At 36.8% G+C, this 23,755-nt stretch overlaps 1 protein-coding gene across 1 annotated transcript in view; it reads right to left on the reverse strand.

Moving 5' to 3' along the window:
* Positions 1 to 12,029: 12,029 nt before the first annotated feature.
* Positions 12,030 to 23,755, reverse strand: part of LOC131778255 (uncharacterized) — a 30,905-nt gene continuing 19,179 nt past the window's right edge. The window contains exons 10-11 of the mRNA XM_066166447.1: positions 14,289 to 14,360; positions 12,030 to 12,105 (exon numbers count right to left, since the gene is read on the reverse strand). Coding sequence (XP_066022544.1) covers positions 12,030 to 12,105; positions 14,289 to 14,360 — 148 coding nt within the window. The remainder of the gene's footprint in view (positions 12,106 to 14,288; positions 14,361 to 23,755) is intronic.

Genomic DNA, 23,755 nt, shown 5'->3' on the forward strand with positions numbered 1-23,755 from the left:
CTATATTATTGCAATCGCTGCGCGCTGGACAAAATCTGTGAAATTTATACTTTCGATCGCTGTCCACACGGGTGTACTGGGCAAAAATCATATTTGGCTTGTGGCGACGCGAAAAAAGAAAATTGGAGAACAACTTAAAGGGAAGTGGAGAGGACCGCTCTTAGTGAGAGCGGCACTTAATGCAGCTTTTTTAGGATGTAACTGATAATGTGCGATATCACCCATGCAATCAAATGTCTGATTTGAAGGTTGGATTACATGCGTTCCTCTTACACCAATATTGAGAAAGACTCCAAACTTACAGCCTGTACAGCCGGGTATTATTGCTGAAAATGACTGATGGTAAATTCTTTAACTGGTTGTTGTTTAACTGCCCATCAAAAATAAATTAATGAATTTTCAATTGCAAAGTTTAGTGAGTAAGAGTGCTCGAAAAAAAGTTGTTACTTCTTTTCTCATGTTCTGATACGAGGGCCTAAAATATGCACCTTATTATTATTACAAGATTTTTCGTACATGGAGGTGTCGCAACGGAGTATAAAAAAAATGTTTGTGTTAAATAATGCTTCTTTCATGTTTATTGTATGCTATATTTACGCGATAGTTTTTAAACAACTTTTTTTATATCTATATCTAAGGTTATGTAACCAGAAAATCTCAACAATACTATATCTGGTTCCGGCAATACCCTTTTTTGAAGCGTTAAATATTCCTACAACTCCAAGCAAAATAGTAAATCATTAAAAAAAAAAAAAGAAACAAGGCAAGCAAGTTCTTATTACACTGTAATTGAAATGTTCAAAAGACAAATTGTCCATCGGAGCATTTCGCTTTACCCTACTATTGTCTCTTTAGTCCAATTATTTTTAGGGCCGCTGTAATTTAGAGTATTTTAAGGGCTTGGTATCAGGTTACAAAAATAAACACCGCATTCAAATACACATTTCCATAATCTTCAGGCCAATAGCTTTCCAGTGATTATAGTCTGCTATGGTTATGATGAAAACCATAGCTATTACAAATGATGCAAAAATTTCACTTTTTCAGGTAAAACCCCGCTTTAAGTCTAATTCACGCATGGTAAATCATTCTTTCAGAAATTAAGAAATTAAGCCAGATCACTCTGTAGGTTTAAGAGTGCCCTTCTCGTTCAACTGTCGACCTTAGCTTTTCAAAACAAAAACAAATACAGACAGTTTTCAGAATTTGTGAAAGGTATCTACTGACACAGTGGAAAACGCTGAAGGATCGCTGTAAAAAGCTACTCAAACTCTGAATATCTTTAGCTTTTTACCGCCAAGGCATTTGCGAGGGATTTGCATTAGAATGCTATATAATCGTTGTAGGAATAAATGAGTTTCCACAATATTTTAATGTTATATTATCTCACTGTTTTAGTATTCACCAAAACTACTACTCACATCAGCATTAGTGGTGGATACTTAAAGCGCCATGTTGCGGCTTTGTAAACATCTACCACTAGTTACTTCCACTTCGCTGAGTAGTTGTTAGCTATCAACAGTTCTTAAAGAGGAAAGACTTAAATTCGAACTAGTAGCACCCCTACCAGTCTGTTAGATGTAGTTCTTATTTCTTTTCCATTCTTTTTTCTTTTCTTTTTGCAATTCAAGTGCATTCAATACATCCCGTGTGATATTACGGACTTACTAAAGACATGTATTCTGAGTCAGCGTAAACCGAACGCTAGACTTGAGATTTCAAGATCGCTATTAGTAATTCCTCATCGACATATAATGGTTCGGAATGTATAGGTCGTCTCGATTTCCTAAATTTTCAGTAAATTTCCAACTGCAAGTCATTTAGTTATTTGAGAGCCGTGACCAGCAGTCGACCTCTTGCAATTTCTAGTCAAGTGTCAACATCCATGGCTCCGAACTCTGAGACCGAGCGCGAGACAATAGATTTATAAATCACTTCGGGATCACTTGGCTGTTCCTTATCGATATATAATAATTTGCGTTGTGTAGCTTCTCTCAATTTGTTAACTTTTCATAGAAATTTCTAACTGCCGGTCATTCAGCAGTGGTTTGAGAACCTTGGCTGACTGCCGATCAGATAACCAAAGGGTACCAATATTTACGTTAAAAACAAAAACAACTTTACAGTTCTCGACAGGTATAGCTTCATTATTGGCTCAAGTCACAAAATCCCCGAAACCTTCTTTTCGTAATATATTTGCTTGCCCTTTGTGCCCGTTTCATTTACCTTTTTGATCTCTAAAGATTGTGTGCTGGTTTGTTTTTAATAATCTCAATTTTTGTTTTAAAACGACCACTTCAATCGTCGCCGATTCCTATATTAGCGCAATCACTAGAGTCCTGATGTATCCGTGAATATGAAAACTTCGGCAAAGAAGAAGGAGTTTCGTCCATAAAATGTTGTCTGCGGCACGTGCTTGAGCAGCCATTTCGAATTCTTATTTACCCATTTCAAAGTAGGTAACCGCACAGCTTAAAAGGTTTATTGCTGGGGCTGTTCATTTTATAGGGAAACGAGGAGTGGCACATGGTGTTCAGCAGAGGTCAAAACAAGGAGAGGTGGGTCCAAGTGTACAGAGCATCAGAATTAGAGGGAAGAGGACATTTGGATAAAACATTACTTAACTGTTCGGTAGATTTGGATTAAAGGCATATTTTGTATAAATAAACAGGGTATAAACTTACAGGTACCACAGCAAGGTGTTCTTATTAAAAATGTCTGATGGTACTTCCTTCATCTGGTTGTTGCCCAACCCCCTAGCAAAACATCATTTAAAGGCGGTGTTTAGTACGTTGTACCAATTAATGAACGTCAGGAAACGCAAGTAATGCCGACAAACAGACTTTTAGTGTCAATAAGGTGATGCTTACTTTTTAATTTTTCATATTGGAGTCTGCGGTAAGAAAACATATTATACTATATAACAAAATGACTCGAAGCATTGAAAACAATTGTACACTTCAAAATTCCTCTCTACTCCTTCCCTCTCCTCCAATCAACAATTGTTATGATACAAAAGGCTTTATGAAACATAAGACTTTACGATACAAACTGATATGTAGGCGATATTTATTTGTTTTAGGGTGGGGAGGGGGGGTAGGGTAGGTAAAGATATCAAAAGAAGTTTGAAAGAGAAAAATATTGAACTAACAATATAAAATGTCTGGAATAGACACACTTTGGCAGAGCAGTATAGGGAAAATTTTCTGTATTACGACCGGTTGACGCGTGACCCAGTCTGAGTTTCCATACGGGAAACTTAGTTTTTGAACATGCGCAGAGGTGGCCTCTTCGAAATTGAGGTGCCACAAGCCCACTGAGTTAAACCTTTATCTATCAGGTTGTCAATTTTTACTTAGGTTTTGGTCTTAGTGGAGGGAGACAGGGGGGATTAGCGAGAAGGAGCCCGGGGTAACAGGGAGCGGGAGAGAGATTTATCTGAGGGTGTGAAGCAGGAGCACAAATTACAAAAACACTCGTCTTTTGTTTTTAACTGCGTAAAATCCAGTTTAAAGGCGAGTACCCATTTAACTTCCACTGAGGCGTTAAAGATACTTTTATGAGCGAGAAAGCTCAAATTTATTCTGAGGCTGATAAAACAGCATTAATAGAGATCAAATTGGATACCTATTTGGTTACGCTATGAGTCATGAACGATGTGACAAAACGAGCACACGTTTGTCAGTGTCTCGCGAGCTGTAGCAGGTGAAATTCTCCAGCGCACAATGTGAGTCGAGTAAAATGACGTCAGAAGTTTCATGAACTAGTCTCAGTATTTTTCGTTGTGGCAATGTAAAGTCAGTCCTTGAAAGACCTCATTTCTGCAAATGCCTTTTGCTCAAGTCATAGAATTACATAGCTGCATGATACCGGTGTACAGATGTATGTACTACTTTCCGCAGCCAGCCGTAAACTTGTATCTTACCGATAACACTAGAAGTGGGGAAACTAAACCACTAACAAGTGCATTTCCCGTGGTAATTATTTACCTAAAGTTTCCCGCAAAAAACGCCGGAAATGGCAAACCGAGACCTTGGAGTTAAACATTTTCTGTAAGAGCATGCCCCCTGACCACTAACTCTGGACGGTCTGCAGCGCTCGATACTATCTTCTCATACGTTCCCCTTAAAAATCTCACGCTACACCTGGAAGATGTCAACTTCTCGAAGAAATTGGAATAGTTTTAAAATGTTATAACTAGGCGAACAATAACATACAATTATACCCACCAGCACTCAAAAATACAAACGTATTAACAATTCATCGGCGGTGTGACGGTACCGGCGTAATTCGTAATTTCGTTCTTTGGTCTATACGCGCATTGCATGAGGCCATAAGGTTTGTCGGATGTGATATATTATTACGACCCTATTTAAGCCACTATCACGATAACAACAAGGTTTTTGAATACCATAATTCCCCACGATGGATATTTAATTAGATAAACTAAAAGCAGGGAATTAGACAGGAGTACTGAACGTTACGTTTGGCTTTCGTATTTGATTTCGCAATGGCATGATACGTTTTGCCGCAGCTTGCAAGTTAAACCCGGGTTTTAGATGCTTTTGCATTTAGTTTTCGCGTCTTTGTGACTTTTGGTACCTTTGTTACTCAAAAGTTATGGCAATTCCGTTTCCTGTCCGCGATTTCAACCTTCACTTGATAGTTTTTGGCAAGTTTAAGCACTCTAAACACTTTCTGTAAAATTTAGCGACGACTCCATGGAAGCACATCATTGTTTAGCACGCTGGAACTTGAAACAAATGTCAACCGACACGCAGCGTGTGACTTTACAATCCCCTAAAATAAGTAATGTTGATGATAAGCAATCAACTTATAGACTGATGAATGCTTTGTGCCGTACAAAAGCCATATTTGCTGATTTTAGCAATTTCGCACATAGTTTGTCATAGTATAATTGAAGTGTTATTGATTTCCGTGATTTATCCTGTTGCTTCATGTTTGAATAATTTTTTCATTCTGTCATAAATAGTTTTTGGGTTCCCGCCCCACTTTACCCCCGACTCTTTCGGCCATGCTCCCTTTAAAGGTCTTGAATTAACAACGAGAGAGAAGAAATTTCTATTTCTTTTTCTCTTGTCTAAGTAACCGGGATTTATATTATCTGCACGCGAAGGACCTCATTAAATCTTCTGACAATTTTTCATTAACAATCTACTTTGCAACAAAGCCTTGTTTCGTTAATTTATTAATATTTTTCTCGGATATATATTTATTAATATTTTTCTCTAGACATGTCACCTGACCTAATAACTGAGTAGTATCTTGTGATATCATCAAACTGATTTTCTCCAAATTCAATGTCTTCCGTGTAAGTCCCAAACGACAAAATCTTTGTGACTCTTGTTTTTATACCCACATCCACTTTATTTCAACACGATATTTGTTAAAGCTGGTGCTTATGTGGTCTTGCATCTAAGTACTACGTTTACAATAACTTATAAATTACTGAAATACTTAATACTGAGCGCTAAATACCGAGGTCATTAAAAATATAAAAAATCGTCATTACTTAAATCATAAAGAATCAAACGCCGAAGTGTGTCAACATTTTCCCACATTCTAATTCATTTTCCTTAAATTGAGCTGCCAAGCTGAAGCACCAAAAAAAAAAAAAAAGTATTTGCGGCAAAAAAAGAAAAAAAAAGCACTAATATCTTTTTTTTTATGCTTTATTGTTCTAGCAACATTCGGACCAAATTACGTGGATTACGTCAATCAGTCTATATTTAAAAAGTAAATAGCTTTTTATGTGTTAATATATTCTTATCTTAACACGAGGCAAACCTTTGACGCATTTGAGGATTGGTATCACTTCTTAAAGAATGTAAACAGGGAAAAATTCTTTTCAATTCATTTCCCTCGTTTATTTTCCGTAACGAACTTATCCAATATTTGGAATGAAGCGCGAGTGTACGAACTCCCTTCTCCTGGCATGGAAGATATAACCCTCCAGTGGCTACCCAACCCTCCTCCCCGCCCCTTCCTTCCACCCTAATGCTCGGAGACTAGTTAGGTTGAGAACTGATGGACTTGGTGAATACATTATAAAGTTTGTCTGATTGATGACTAAAAAGCCTGGCCTTAGCTATTGATATTTTTAAAACAATAATACACTTTGTGACTTTGGTGAATATGTCGGATTATTTCAATGTTGTAACTATAACAATTATCCCTGTAATTTCCCCTCATCGTCTCTTTACATGGCCTGCATGATTAAAATTACAAAGAATAGTCAACATTTTTGACTTACAGCGCTATTAGATTGGTATTGTTCATAAATATGTCTTTTGGCAAATTCTTCAACTGGTTGTTGCCCAAGTATCTGTCAATAAATGACGAAAGTTATAGTACGTGTAACAAGTGTTTAGCCACATTACTGATATAAACGTATTATCATTACCATCAACATCTTTAAGTGGCTAGAAATGTTTTTGATAAGAACCCAGGTTGCTGATACTGCAACGTATTTATATTTTCAGGTAAATCTGTCAACTCCATTATTTAGTCATCATGGGTAGTTGTCTTTGAAGACATCCATAGATGACTTGGCCATTCGTCAATCTATTATTTTCAGCAGAAAGGATTTCAATGTCGTCATGAAAAACAACATGATGTTTGAGTTTCTTGAGCGGGTTCTTCCTTCCAATATGAAATAAAGGGAGAACGCGTTTGAATTAGCTTAGACATTTTTCGTATTTTTTGGAATTTTTGAAATTTTTCTTATCGATCTCGCGAACGAGTTTCCGTGAACCAAGCAATTTGTTAAAATTTCCATTTTCAAGTGTTAGTTCGGCAAGATAACGAGCTATTTCGTGGAACAAAACGATTTTGAGGGTTCCTTTTTTTTATTGGAGGCATTGAAAACAACTGAACACTTTAAAATTCCTCTCTTCTCCCTCCCTCTCCTCCCATCACCTATTGTTGTAATACATAAGGTTTTACGATACAAACTGACATGTAGTGTAGACCTCATCATAAGCCAGGCGATATTGACTTGTTGTATGTTGGGGGTGGGGTAGGTAAAGATACTAAAAGAAGTTCCAAAGGAAAAAACACTGAACTAATGATACAGAATGTGTGGAATAGACAGATCTTGGCAGGGAGTATAAGGAAAATTCCCAGTGTTATAACTGTTTGACGCGCTGCCTAGTCTAGGTTTCCATACGAGAAACTTAAGTCTATGAACGTGCACAGAGGCGGATTTTCATGATTTTTTTTTGTCTTTCCAAATTGAAGTATTGTTTAGTAGAAAGTCGTCGTTTACAAACTTTTTTTCGCGTTCTCTAAACATCCCAAGTGGTTGGTATACGACGGTAAATCGATAAAAAGGTATGGTTTATTGTTTAGCTTTTCGCCTCCCGGAGCAAAGAGAGAAAAAAAAGAGAGAAAAAAATTGTCATCACTTAAATCACAAAGAATCAAACGCCGAAGTGTGTCAGCATTTTCCCATATTCTAATTCATTTTCCTTAAATTGAGCTGCCAAGCTGAAGCACCAAAAAAAAAAAATTAAAGTTTTGGCGGCAAAAAAAGAGAAAAAAAGCACCAATATCTTTTTTTTTTTATGCTTCATTGTTCTAGCAACATTCGGACGAAATTAGGCGGATTCCGTCAATCAGTCTATATTTAAAAATTAAATATGGCTGCCCAACCTTCCTCCCCGCCCCTTCCTTCCACACTAATGCTCGGAGGCTAGTTAGGCTGAGAACTGATGGACTGGGTGGATACATCATAAAGTTTGTCTGATTGATGACTAAAAAGCCTAACCTTAGCTACTGATATTTTTTAAAACAGTAGTACACTTTGTAACTTTGGTGAATATGTCTGATCATTGCAATGTTGTAACTACTACAATTATCCCTGTAATTTCCCCTCATCGTCTCTTTGCATGGCCTGCATGATTAAAATTAGAAGAAAAATAGTCTTCACTTTTGACTTACAGCCATCCTAGATTGGTATTGTTCATAAATATGTCTTTTGGCAAATTCTCCAACTGGTTGTTGTCCAAGTATCTGTCAACAAATGACAAAAGTTATCGTTCGTGTAACAAGTGTTCAGCCGCATTACTGATATAAACATCTTATCGTTACCACCAATATCTTCAAATGGCTAGAAATGTTTTTGGTAAGAACCCAGGTTGCTGCTACTGCAATGTATTTATATTTTCAGGTAAATCTGTCAACTCCATTATTTAGTTATCTGCGTAGTTGTCTTTGAAGACATCCATAGATGACTTAGCCATTCGTCAATCTATTATTTTCAACAGAAAATTAGAAAGAATAGTCAACATTTTTGACTTACAGCCCTATTAGATTGGTATTGTTCATAAATATGTCTTTTGGCAAATTCTCCAACTGGTTGTTGCCCAAGTATCTGTCAATAAATGACGAAAGTTATAGTACATGTAACAAGTGTTCAGCCGTATTACTGATATAAACGTATTATCATTACCATCAACATCTTTAAGTGGCTAGAAATGTTTTTGATAAGAACCCAGGTTGCTGATACTGCAGCGTATTTATATTTTCAGGTAAATCTGTCAACTCCATTATTTAGTCATCATGCGTAGTTGTCTTTGAAGACATCCATAGATGACTTGGCCATTCGTCAATCTATTATTTTCAGCAGAAAGGATTTCAATGTCGTCATGGGAAACAACATGATGTTTGAGTTTCTTGAGCGGGTTCTTCCTTCCAATATGAAATAAAGGGAGAACGCGTTTTAATTAGCTTAGACATTTTTCGTATTTTTTGGAATTTTTGAAATTTTTCTAATCGATCTCGCGAACGAGTTTCCGTGAACCAAGCAATTTGTTAAAATTTCCATTTTCAAGTGTTAGTTCGGCAAGATAACGAGCTATTTCGTGGAACAAAACGATTTTGAGGGTTTCTTTTTTTATTGGAGGCATTGAAAACAACAGAACACTTTAAAATTCCTCTCTTCACCCTCCCTCTCCTCCCATCACCCATCGTTGTAATACGTAAGGTTTTACGATACAAACTGACATGTAGTGTAGACCACATCATAGGCCAGGCGATATTGATTTGTTGTTTGGTAGGGTAGGTAAAGATACTAAAAGAAGTTTGAAAGGGAAAAGCACTGAACTAATGATACAGAATGTATGGAATAGACAGACCTCGGCAGGGGAGTATGAGGAAAATTTCCTGTGTTATAACTGTTTGACGCGCTGCCTAGTCTAGGTTTCCATACGAGAAACTTAAGTCTTTGAACATGCACAGAGGTGGACTTCCATGATTTTTTTTCTCCTTCCAAATTGAAGTATTGTTTAGTAGAAAGTCGTCGTTTACAAACTTTTTTTTTCGTGTTCTCTCAACATCCCAAGTGGTTGGTATACGACGGTCAATCAATTAAAAGGTATGGTTTATTGTTTAGCTTTTCGCCTCCCGGAGCAAAGAGAGACGCGAGATTTGCGCTTGTTATCGTTGCAGGGTAATAGGAGTTACATTCATCCCTTTGTGCTACATTATCTCACTGTTTTTCTATATACTACGAGTACGTTCAGTAGTCAGGTAAGGTTGAAACCAAGGGAAAAACAAGTTCCAGCGGCTCCGCAATCATTGAAGGCAAATGTAGACAAACTTGAGTTGAAGTATAAAGCTGTTTGACACGAAAATGTCGCAAGGTAGTCGACGTTTAACGGAAAACACAACGCCTTGATTTTTTGTAAACTTTCTTTTACGAAAATGACTTTAGTTCTCAATAACTCGAGTGCATTTTAATAATCTACTTATTAATTTTTTAATCTTTTTTTCGGTTTTCGTTTTTTAGGCTTGGTTAAGTAATAGCCTTTAATTTATGAAAAAAAAATTGCCAATGTAAAGTCGTTCACAATGGGATTCAGAGAAAGTTTCTGTTAAAAGTTTTTTTTTTGAGACTACTTTCATATTCTATTTTTATCTAAAATCTTACAGCCTCAAATTATTGAAGGCTGGGCAAAGCACGACTCTTTGTCACGCTCAAGATTATATATATTCTTAATTTTGAGACGACTTTTGTGCCTTTTTGGTCGAGGATTTACTTTGAACATTAAACAAGGGCTTTGTTTTCTCTTCTCACGTTTCCCACGATAAGAAAGTAACAAGACCTACTACTTGAAAAATACAAGACTCAAAGGCGAATGTAGACAAATTTGGGTTGAAGTACAAAGCTTTCGTCGCAAAAATGTCGTAGGAGTCAACGCTTAACGAAAAACTTGAGGCCTTGAAGGTTTTTAAATTTTTTTAAACAAAAATTGTTTTTGTTCTTAAGAACTCCACGCACTTTAAATTTAAGATTATTGTTATTATTACCTGTTTTTGGAAATAAATGGACGATGCAAAGTCGTTCACAACGTGATTAGAGAAAGTTGTTGTTAAAAAGTTTTCAACTCTTCGTGCAATGGAGTTAACGGATTAAAAAAAAGGTTTGTGTTAAATGATGCTTCTTTAAAGTTATTGTATGCTATATCTACGCGATTTGTTTTAAACAACTTTTTATATCTATATCTAAAGTTATTATTATTATTATTTTCTGTTTGTTTGTTTTTAAGGCTTTTTAACTAATAAATTTTAATTTGTTGGGTTGGAGATAAATGGACGATGCAGAATCGTTCACAACGGGATAGACGCTTGAGGGTGCCTGCCACATTTTAAAATTCTCCTTCCCAGTTGTTACTCTTCAAGCATTTTGAATGGTTTATTCAAACTGGTTTTCGCTTTTTGACTTAGCTACAGGTGTCACTGGGCTGATATTTTTTTTCGTTTTTGTTTTCTTTTTTTCTGTCAACATATTACAGTTACTATTACCATCTTTTTTCTTTTTTTTAAGGTTGTTTATGTAATAAACTTTAATTTATATAAAAAAACATTGCCAATGCAAAGTCTTTCACACTGGGATTCAGAGAAGGTTTTTTGTTCAAAAGTTTTTGTTTGAGGCTACTTTCTTATCCGTTTTTTATACTATATCTTACAATTTTTCACACAAAAAACTTTCTCCATCAAATCTCTTTAAAAAAACATACATGGTTCAATGTTGTAAACACTTCTCTTCCACAAAATATTCCTGCCACCCCTCACAAATTAAAAAAAAAATTCCTCCAAAAGGCTTGGAAAAAGGACATAATGGCAACAAACCTAATTTAGGCGCTCGAAAATAATGGATATCAGCAGGGAGAAAAGCCCTGTCTATTACCTGGTTTTATTCTCTATCACAAATCATTATTAGGATTTTTATTCCATGATCGCTAACAAAATTTCTGGGTTCCGTTGGTTTAGTTCAAATGCACCTTATCGAGCACGACCGCAATTAAGCACAATTAAGTTTTGTGATCTGTTTTAGATATATCCCAGTATGGAATATCATTTTTCAAGAAATGAGGTTTTTTCACAGGTCTTACATTGTCCGTATCACGCCTATATCCACTTTATTAGAAATATAACCGGTAGCGGTTAAAATCTTTACAATTTTTCGCCCTGTATAGAGGTGTTTACCAGAAGTATTTTGTTAGTCCATCGAGCTCGAGGTAAGATGATTCGGAGACGCTCGAAAGTTGGGTCTCGATTTAGGAGGGGCTGGTTAATGGAATTGATACCCCCTTCAGGCCTCTCAATCAATTTCTGCAGATTAGCAAAGTTTGTAAATTTATGGCATACCGTAATATTTTTTAGTAGACGCTTGAAGAGGAATAAAGGGTGCATGACACTTTTTGAACTCTTATTCTTAGTTATTGCACTTCGAGTGTTTTGATCGGCTCATTCAAACTGGGCTTGGTTAAATTGAACAAGGCTACAGTTGTCACTAGGCTGATTTTTAAAATTTTTTTTTTGTCATCCCTCCGTGCAAAGGTGAATAATCAGAAGAGAACTGACTTTTTCCTAATCCAAGTGTTAACGCGGTTCTATTAGGATATAAACCATAATATGCGATAGCACCCACGCATTCAAATATCTGCTTTGATGATTGGTTTCCATGCGTTCCTCTAACACCAATATTGAGAGAGACTCCAAACTTACAGCCACTCCAGCTGAGTATTGTTACTGAAAATGCCTGATGGTAAGTTCTTCAACTGGTTGTTGTTCAATCGCCTATCAAAAATAAGTAAATGTATTTTCAATTGCATGGTATACGACAACAAAGTTCAGAGATTAACAGTCCTCTAAAAAATATGTTTTATTTTTTTCATACTTTGATAGAAAGGCCCAAAATATACACGTTATTATTACGTAATTATTCGTATATTGGGTTGTTACAACGAAATAAAGACAACGTTTATGATATATAAATATATATATACATAGGTTAAAGAATTAATGAAGACGCATCGATTCTCTAGATCTGTGACTCTGAGTTTCGCGCCTAAGCGCTCGTCAAACAGAACTTTCTGACGAGCGCTTAGGCGCGAAACTCAGAATCGATGCGTCCTCTTTAATTCTTTAACTTATGTATACTTAGCTCTGCTACCACAACCTTGAGCGCTTTATGCCAAGGTAGACGCTACCCCTACATTTAATTATATATATATATATATATATACTAAAAACAATGAAAAACGAAAGTCTCCTTTTAACTTTTACCTTGCTTTTGCGCTACGCGTTTCACCGCTGTTGGGGCTCTTCAGGCATAGCAAAGTGTGTTTATTGACTTGTTACGTCACTGATCTCATTTTAATTACAATAATAATGGCTACTGTAATTCGAAGCGCGCGCGAGCAATTAGCGTAATTTGAAGTCATTAAGAATGGGTTTATATTTCGAAATAAAAAACCTCTGTTTGTTCTTTCTCATGGCCTCGGAGGGGCTGAGAATCTTGTAAAACGGAAAGATAGTGAACTGAGGGGTAAAACCCGCAGCACATTCATCAATATCCTTGCTGACTCCCAGCATACGTGTGTGTGGGTCTCTAATTTGTTGTTTATAAACTGTCGTTCTGTTTCTCGGGACATCACCGGTTTCTCCTATATAATTATGTCTGCATCCTGCACATGCATGTTATTACGTAAATCAAGTTCGTTGAGGTGCAGTTAATCGAGTGTTTTATCCGTAATGTTTCATTCGTGGCGGAGAAGGAGAGCTCTTTACCCTGTTTTAAATAGGGGCATGTTCCGCCACGTTTTGTTTCGCAAAAACTTCCGGATTAGTGTCCTTTTGCATGGAGAAATGGGAGTTTTTTAGCATCTTTTAGCAAAGTTTTCTACAATGTCATTTAAAAGTGTTTTCAAAACGATTGTCACCTGTTGAAGAAATTATCTTCTCGTGCGTTCACCTTAAAAATCTCACGCTTCAACTTCTCGAAGGAATCGGAATAATTTTGCAATGTGACAACTAGGCGAACAATAACGTGCAATAATACCCACCAGCGTTACGCTTAAAAATACAAACTTTTCATCAATTCATCGGCGGTGTGACGGTACCGCGTAATTCGTAATTTCATTTGTCGCTACTTATATGCATTGCATGAGGCCACAAGGTTAATCGGATGTAATGTATAAGTACGACCCTTAGAAAGCCATGACAAGGAGAATTTTAAATATCATATTTCCCCGCCCGCGGTGGATATTTAATTAGATATACTAAAAGTAGGGAATTAGATAGGAGTACCGAACGTTACGTCAGTGGTTTGAGAACGTTGATTGGCTGCCGATGACCAGATTGTAGGAACATATTTACGTGAAACAAAACTAACTTTACAGTTATCGGCAAAATATAGGTTCATTCTAAGCTCAAGTCACAAAATCCGCGAAACCTCCTTTGTGTAATATATTTGCCTCTCTTTTGTGCTGGTCTCATGTATTTTTTTTAAACTTTAAAGATCGTATGCTCGTAAGTTTGTTTTTGACAATCTCAACTTTTGTATTAAAAAGGATTTTCCGTCAATTGTAGCCCATTTCTATATTAGGGCAGTCATTAGAGTGGTTATTTTCTGCGTGAATATAAAAATGTCGGCAAGAGGAGAAGGAATTTCGTCCATAAAATGTCGTCTGCGGTGCGTACTTGGGCAGCCATTTCATATCCTTGTTTACCTACTGCAAACTACGTGATCACACAGCTAAAAAGATCTATTGCTAGGGCTGCTCATTTTATAAAGAAAAATTAACATTTCACGAGACGAGGAGTGGCACATAGGGGGAGGTAGGTCCAAGTGTACGTGCTGTGCATCAGTATTAGAGGAAAGAAGCCTCTAGGTCATTTGGAGATTAGGCACTATTGTCTGTTCGGTATATTTAGATTTAAGACGTTTTTTTCAAAAATAAAGAAGAGTATAAACTTACAAGTCCGATAACAAGGTGTTTTTGCTAAAAATGTCTGATGGTAATCCCTTCAACTGATTGTTGTCCAACCGCCTAACAAAAAATCATTTAATCACATCATTTAGTACGTTACGCCAGTTAAGGAAGGTCAGGAAACACAGATAATGCTTGCAAACAGACTGTAAGCGTCAATAAAGCGATGCCTCCTTTTTAATTATATAAGAAAACGAGGTATACTGTAGAACAAAATGACTTTGAGGGTTTTCTATTCGAAGCATTGAAAACAGTCCACTGAACACTTCAAAAATTCCTCTCTACTCCCTCTGTATCTTCCAATCACCTATAGTTATAATACATAAGGCTTTATCATATGAACTGACATGAAGTGTAGACCACTTCATGAGTCAGGCGACGTTTATTTGTTTTCATGAGTGTGGAGGGTAGGGTAGTTAGTTAAAAAATACCAAAAGAAGTTTAAAAGGGAAAAATAATGAACTAATAATTAAGAATGTGTGGAATAGACAGACGTTGGCGGAGAAGAGTAAAGACAATTTTCTTGTGTTACGACTGGTTGATGTGCGGCCCAGTCTGGGTTTCCATACGGGAAGTTAGTATTTAAACATGCCCAGAAGTGGCCTTTTCGAACGGTGCCACATAGCTGCATGATACCGGTGTACAAATGTATGTGATAGTTTCCGCAGCCGGCCGTAGAATTGTGCCTTACTGATAATACTAGAGGTTTGGACGGCCTTCACCACTCGATATTATCTTCTCGTGTGCTCAAAAAAAAGTTTCACGCTACACCTGAAGGATGTCAACTTCTCGATCGGTATATTTTTACAATGTGACAACTGGGCGAACAATAACGTGCAATGATAACCACCAGCGCTACGCTCAAAAATACAAACGGTTTAACAATTCATCGGCGGTGTGACGGTAGCGGCGAGATTCGTAATTTCGTTCGTCGCCATATACGTGCATTGCATGAGGCTACAGAGTTTGTCGGATGTGATGTGATACATTATTGCGACCATTATAAAACCATCAACACAATGATAACGAGACTTGTGAAAATCATAATTCCCCGCGATGGATATTCAATTAGATAAACTAAAAGCAGGGAATTAGACAGGAGCACCGATTGTGACGTTTAGCTTTTCGTAAATACTACGAGTACGTTTCGGTAGCTGGGTATGGCTAATATCAACACTGTGTGAGATAGGGCGTATCGCGGTGCTGAGACCACACGATACAGACCCGTATTCTTCGAGAACACGTACCGTGTTCCAAGGCCCAAGATGTGTCCACCGAGTGTCAGGAACTTTATTCGTTCCAATTCGGACTTAACCCGCCGCATGGAAATCCGATGTCAGGATACGTCATTGAAACGCGGCGTGTGGAGACCTGGAAATTTCCTTATACTTTCAGATTTGCCGCAAATAATGGCGCACCGTATACGAGCGCGCGGTCAGTCAAATTGTGTCTTTCTAAAAATTGTCTTTTCCACCGTGAGAACAGTTTCACTAAGTATTCTTGTCCCGAAATTCCACGGTACTAGACAAATCGATCTGTATTCTAGAACCCGATTTTCCACGGCACTACGAGAATCGCGTAGTATTTAAGAACCCGAAATTCCACGGTACTAGACGAATCGGTCTGTGTTCTAGAACCTGGTTTTCCACCTTACTATGAGAATGGCTTGATATTCGAGAACCCGAAATTTCACGGTACTTGAAGAATAGATTCGTATTCTAGATTTTGATATGCCACGGTACGAGAAATTTCACTCGGCATTCTTGATCCACACTACATACTAGCAGGTGTTCTTGGAAAAGCAACGAATTCTCCCGATAATTTTGCACCCTCTTACAAGAGTATTTTCCTCAGAGCCTTTACTCTAAAACAATAAATTATTTTAATATCTAATAAATAATCCTCAAAATGGCCAATTTACAGAATTTATTTCATCATGTGATGACTAACAACTAAGTCTAACCTTATGCACAAAAAGGGAAAAAATTTAGATTGTGTGTGATAATTAAATATACTAAGCTAAAAGTGCTTAATGCTTGACATGGATGAAAGCAACATTTTCAATATTTACATAAATCATTACACCACGACAATAATTTTAGTATGATAAAAATACATTTTTTCATCAGTCAGATATGAAGACTAGAATAACAAAAATAAATTTCTATACTCTAATATTAGAGAGTAATAAAATTTTATCAAAAACAACAATAAATTCTAAGCAAGTCATACCATGTTAACAACTATGTGGGCCCTGGTTATTTACTGAGCTGGATAGTGCCTTTTTAAAGCGAATTCTTTAACATAAAAGTTGTTTGAAGAGCACAATAATTCAAGAAGCTTGTTTGAAATCATTCCAATAAAATTAACTGTGGCATATCCAAAACTGTAGCATTCTTTACAAAGGTCTTCAGTACATCTAATATTACTTCAACAATAAATGGAGTTGATCGCCACAAAATTCTATGTTATTTAAGGATTCCTCCCACAGATTTTTGAACTGTTTGCAATAGCTGGCAGATTATGTTCCAATCACGATGAGAGAGAGAGAGAAAGTGGCATCATATGTTAATTTTTCAATTTGTGAAACCAGCTAATGCAATATGCAAAAAAAAAAAAACCTTTCGTGAGTTGGGGTTAAAAAGGAACCATTCACCCTAATACCCATAAACCACCTTGCCATTCTGTCAAATGAACCGAATTATAAACAGAAGGCAACACATACAAGTTATGTAAATAAAGAACACTTAGGCATTAATTTAGTCCCACAGTGACTGTAGCCGTCTGTTTGGCCTCCTCCAGATTGTGAGAGGGCTGGTGTCCAACATATGCAAGGGTTCCCCATCGCTTTCATCACCACTGCAATGTTGTGGGGACTGTGGGGAGGGAGGAATCCTATTTTGAGAAGGAGACCTCTCAGGGCTCTGTCTATCACAAGGAAGGAGTGCCCATGCAGGTGAGGAAGTTGGTAGACTGTGTGTGGATGGCTCTCCTTTACTCTTGTATTTTGTGGATGTGAGCTTCAGGAGGAAGATGGCTGTTTGTCAATTTTCTCCTGAAGTCTCTTTAAGAGAGGAGATAGCTGTGGACTACGCCACAGTGGTGACCTCACAACCCACACATCCTCTTGACTGCACTCACCATTCTCCTTGCCACTCATGAAATTTGCATCATTTTATTGCAGAGCAGTCTTCTCTGCTTTATTTCTTCTGTCAGGTGGATTGTTGAGGTATTGTTGTCTTTTCGTTTCATAATATCTTGACACAGCACCTGGTACATAAAAAAAGTATTAGGTTAATTCCTTATTATTTATTTATTACCCAAATTCATGAAAAAGTCTTTGATGAGAATCTTGTCCTAACATTGAAAGGTTTTTTTTTTTTTTTTTTTTTTTTACGAAGAACACTACTTTACAAAACAAGACGAACACTACTTACAATACCACCTACAAGACGTTACTTATTCTACTTACTATAATACTTCCTTAGACTGCAATTCTTACCCTACTTTTTACAGTTTTTTTTTTCGCTTACACACCTATGTATCTATTAAATTATAATTCAAAATGGGTTTCCATTTAGCCTCTAGCATCTTCCTATCGTTAAACTTAGCCGCAATGTGACATTCAGTTTCATATTTTCTTTTAACTAGTTCCTTATACGAAGGGAAAAAAGGAAGACTATTATTCCTACGGCAATTCCATAAATGTAGCTTACCTAAAACGATTAAGTAATTAAATAAAGAACAATTAGTATCTGTGACACCAATTAAAATAGTCTTTAACTCAAGTTTCCTTTGTTCTTTGGCTATAGCGATCCAATAAGATTCAAATTCTTCCCAAAATGCATGTGAGTAAACACAGTAAAAGAATAAGTGATCAATTGTTTCCGCACTAGTATTGCAAAAAGTGCAAAGATCGCTTTGTATTAAACCTATCTTAGCTAAGCGAGAATTTGTGAATAAAATGTCATTTAGTATTTTAAATTGAAAGCATTGCACATATGTCTCGCAGATACAGGACCTTATTAATGAGAAGGCCTTTTTTGTTTCCACATCATCAATAGAAAATTTAGATTTCAACTTTGTGAAGCCTCTGGACTCTGTCGCCTTACTGGATATAAGCAAACCGTAGAAATCCCTAGACTTGCTAAGTGCTGAATCAAAGATTTTATCACCGATTTTAAATTGCAGTGATCTGACATGATCTTTCTTAATTTCGTGGCATCGAATTCTTAGATGACTTGGTACTGCGCAACGAACACCAGTCCAGGTCAGAAAGTTGGAATCTTTTAAACCATTACGTTTTGCAAGGTTAAAGGACTCTGTGTTACTCAAATCAAATTTTAAGTCGCTTAAAAGAATAATATTTGCGCTATTATAATTATAATAGAATAAAGGTTTGCCGTTTACTCTAATGTTATGATTGTTCCAGATGATTGTTTCACGTAGACTTACAAGATCAAATTTAGAACGAAAATCTGACCACCAGTGTAACATCTCCTTATAAAATATTGGGGAAATGTTATAGTCATTAATATTATAATCACAATGAAGAAAAAATTCTCCACCAAAAGGTTTTAGTAAATGTAATAGATACGCTTTCCAGGGATAAAAATTATCGCTTAGAAATCTTCCAATCCATGAAAGTCGGAGTGACATAATTGACGTTGTAAAATCAGTTACCTTTAGGCCACCAAATTCGACATCATTTATTACTGCTGTCCTGGCGATTTTATCAGGACCCTTCCAAAGAAAATTATATATAATTGATTGAAGGGCCTTTATGAACTCCAAAGGAGAAGGAAGAATTGACGAGATGTATAAAACTTTAGGAAGTAGTAAACTCTTAATAATTGTAACTTTACCAAACAGAGAGAGGCCTCTCCAACTCCACAAGCTTATCTGAGATTTAATTCCTTTGAGCTTATCGTAGAAATTCTTTTGCACTGATTCTTCGTTATTGTAACTAAAGTGAACCCCTAAAGCTTTTACAGTTTTACGCCATTTCAATGCTAGAGGTGTTTCGATGTTATTACGGGAAGAGCCAATCCACATTGCTTCGGTTTTTGTATAATTCACCTTTAGGCCAGAACATTTTTGGAATTGATCAAGTAACTTAAAAAGGTATTGAGCAGATCTGATATCCGACACAAAAGCTGTTAAATCATCTGCATACTGTACTATTTTGAATTCTTTTTCATCTATTTTGATTCCATCTATTTCTGAACATGAGCGAATAGCGACTGCTAGTAGTTCCATAGCAATGATAAACAAGTAAGGAGAAAGGGGGTCTCCCTGCCTTACACCTCGATTTATTTCAAAGCTAGCTGAGAGCGTTCCATTGTTGATAATACAACTTGTTATGTTACTGTAAAAGGTTTCTATCCATCTTGTAAGACTGGACCCAAATCCAAAGACTTCTAAGCATTTGAACATAAAATTCCACTCCAGACTATCAAAAGCTTTCTCAAAATCTATAAAAAGTAGCAATCCAGGGATTTCATAAGTTTTCGTGTAATCCATTATATCTAGAATTGATCTTGCGGCTTCCCCTATGTAGCGACCTGAAACGTTCCCAGTTTGATTGCTATGAATGATTTCGGGTAAGACTTTGACAATACGGGTCGCTATAACTTTGGACGCAATTTTGGCGTCGACGTTAGTCAAGGATATTGGCCTCCAATTTTCTAAGTAAGTCCTATCCTTGTCCTGTTTCTCAATAAGAGTAATCACTGCCTGTCTCTGAGATGGGGACATTTCCTTCTTCATAAAAGCTTCATTAAATGAATTAATCAAAGTATCACTAAGTAATGGCCAGAAGGTGTTATAAAATTCGATGGGTAACCTTGAAAGCTACTTTTCTCAAATTTATTCATTCGTTCTCTCAAGTAAATGGCAACCTTACATCAACATTCGATTAGAAAGTCAGGTTAGGTCATTTTCAAATTCAACCTATTAAATTGTTTGATATGCATCAAATGTGTCTCTTCGAAGTTAAGTTTCATTCAACAGGAACAATAGGGGTCTTCTACTAAAGGCAGGAACAAGACGGGTTACGCACCTCGAAAAGCTCTGTTTTAGGGTACTCTAGACAACAAACTTTCAGATGAAATAAACAAAAGTTAAACAAAAAATTTCTTACAAGGTGACCACATTTTGTTGGACCAGAAAAGTAAATTGCATGCACAATCCAGTAGCACATTTATGTATGTACTTTAAAGAGAAAATCATATGAACACATCGCTTAAACTTGATAGTTGACTTTTCATAGCCATTGTTTTCCTTTTCCAGTCCCTTACAAAGAAATACTCGAACAGCACTGTTGTGGGCAGTATCAATGCTACAAAGGAATGTTATAGTAGTAATGCTTTGTTAGAAAGGTGCATAAAGATGAACAAAATTAAATATAGGTTTAAGTTAGTGACCAAGTTTGTTTGGAAGGTGATAAAATTTTTGTGTGTTTATGAACTGAGACTTTGTCAAGATCTGTGAAGATGTAAAAAGTAAGGCTCAGCATCTTGACTAAAATAAGATATTCACATGGCCAACAAAGTTTGCTTGTAGGAAAATGTTTGAGGGAAAATCACAGACAAATAAAATCCTGTCTTCCCCATTTGCCAGCCAATCGCAAAAAATCAGGGGACTTTGCAGAGAGCCAGAAACAAGTCACTTCAAGTTGTTTTAAATGACAGAAAAGACCACAATACACAAGAACACAGGCTTCTCCATCTCCTCGCGGTTTGCTTGGATCAAAATGGCGGACTATTAAGCATTGTGTAAAATCTTTTTTTGTCTTATGAAAATATTACTTTTCAGTCACAAGTAAGCAAAGCTTTAATTTGTCCTGCAAATTTTAATGTTGCTTCTTGTTTTGAAATGTGCCACCCCTCTAGGAGGGACAATCTCTTAACTTTGGTTGTCCTTTGCCCCCACCTAGAAAGGGAAACTAAGCACTTTGACTGCACCCTTTGCAAAGTCCCCTCCCATACCCAAGGTCGTCCCCTTCAGGAGATGGCTGATGATAGGTGTATTTCCAAAACATTCTAAAAACGAACTCTTAATATACTGAATAGATATCTTTTACTCACCCTTCACTTCCACAACTTCTTGTTTGTTGTGCAACAAGTGCACATCGCCCTTAAATTCAAACAAAATTATTTATAAGAACATTAACGTTTCTTATAAGAACAGTGTATGTGGAATCAAAGATGAAAAGTGAAATAAGGGAGTTAGGTTCAAATTCTAATAATATCATAGGTCACAAATTATGCTTACAATTGCGTGGTTTCGAAACTTTTTATGCATATGTTGTATAGCAAGGTTTTCAATTTTCTGAATCTACCTGTTTTTCAATAAATTGTTTCAAAGTTGAGTTAACTGTAATATCTTATTTACAATATATGATTTGGCTTTAATTTCTAAATGAACTAAAAACACTGCCCTATGAGATTAACAATCCTTTCAAAATCTTTGACTTTGTGTTAAGACTGGTAATTGTATAGATGGTAAATTGTTTAAAGCAAGCTTAAATTTATGCCATACCATCTGTCCCTTGTAATATTTGAAAACACCACTTTAGCACCATGGGAAACATTGCTGCCTCAATTTTGTTACTTCACATGTGAAATTATAAATTAATGCTAAAATTTCCAGCCAGAATACAGGATGTATAATTTACAAAAACAAACAACTTAGGGACAAATAAAGAAATAAATGTTTAATCTTTTGTCTCACGATATAGAGTCAGGCTATCAAAAGTTTGACAGCAGTGTTTCCTACTGCTTCACTGCTAGTCTCTGTCAGGCAGCAAGTTTGAATGTTTACATGTCGCTATATGTAGTACTGTGGTGTTTTGTCATTGGTACCTTGTGTCACTCTGTCCTTGGTGCATTTCGATCCTCATTGTTATTCTGGCTAGCAGATGTTATTCCCTCATAGGTCCACTTTGTTACTGACCGGCTGTTATCCTTTTTGACCATAGCCATCCACGCTTCAGGAATTTTGATACCACTGTCTCTATTGATGTTATTGGGGTAAAGTTTTATGTGGATGGCTCCTTCATTAATAATGACAGCAGAATCGAAATTCCTGAAGTGTGGATGCCCACAATCAAAAAGCATAACAGCTGGTCAGTAACAAAGCTGACCTACAGGGGAACAACATCTGCTAGTTGGAATAATAACGAGGATCAAAATGTCCCAATGACAGAGGGCCAAAATGCACCAATGACAAAACACCAAGGTGCTACATAATTAGCAACACATAAACATTTGACCTCATCACCTGATGAAGAAGACTAGCAGTGTAGCTGTTGAAACACCCAATCAAACTTTTGATAACCTGCCTCTAAATCATGAGAAAAATGATTAAATGTTCATTTATCTATGTAACCACGATGAAAAATAACATCTCCTATGACTTAAGGACATTTTTGTCACTTACTGCAGAAAAAAAACAATCCATACTGGACTATGTGCAGTTACCTTTTCATAAGTTGATTTTCAGGCACTATTGGCAGATGATGTCTGACATTCTCAAAACTTCATACACTGAAGCAATCTTTAAGGCCGCCCGCCCCCCGTGTATTTATTATTCTCGGCTCGGTTTTTCAAACAATATTAACATCACAAAGAAGAGAACAGATGCTTCTTTCAAAATAACTAAAGAAGGGAATAATGTCCCACAAGCTTAAAATACTTCCCAGACCAGAATCGAAGCTTAAAAGGAAACGCCTACAGCTACAGTGATGGAACAAAAATTTGCACAAACCTTTTGTTGCTTTAGAACAGGCCCACGGTAGATATTCTCCTTCTCGGTCGGCTAAGGTTCGCGATCGAGTTTGTGTCGCACATTCTGTAGTTCGGTCTTCACCTCAGCCTGTCTAGTTTGGCATTTTGAAGCTTTACTATATCCCCCAGTTCTTTGATTGTGTCGAACAATTGTCGAATTTCTCGGTTTGAGACCACCAGGTTCTCCCGATTTCTAATAGAACTGTCTCTTAAAGGCTCTGGATAGGATGGAACTGCGCTTGATCGGGCGCCGGTTGATGAGCTTGAGCCGGATGGTCGTCGACTCAAAGTGGTACAGGTATTACCACTCCGGAAGAAAGATGCAGTCACATCGATGTCAAAACTGTAACCGTCAAGCGAAGATTATGTGACGCGTCTACTGGTCGAGCGACGCTTCTCTTTCCCTACTAATTCGTCTGAGGGACCCATAAGCCAATAATCCGCTTCTAGAGCAACCACGTGAGTAAGACTAGCCAATAAGCGCAGTCTCATTGAATGTCAAGCATTTTGTAAGCACGACTGTCGGCACTTTTAATCGGCAGCATATTAATCGATTGCTTGGAGTTCTTGAACAAGGCAGCATAATGAGTGAATATACGGATCAGTTGGGAAGGAAATTTTGTACCAAAATTCCGGTTCTCGGTTTGGGGAAAGCTTCTATTATGA

Source organism: Pocillopora verrucosa, chromosome 5, assembly GCF_036669915.1.
Source record: "Pocillopora verrucosa isolate sample1 chromosome 5, ASM3666991v2, whole genome shotgun sequence".
Classification (NCBI taxonomy): Eukaryota; Metazoa; Cnidaria; class Anthozoa; order Scleractinia; family Pocilloporidae; genus Pocillopora; species Pocillopora verrucosa.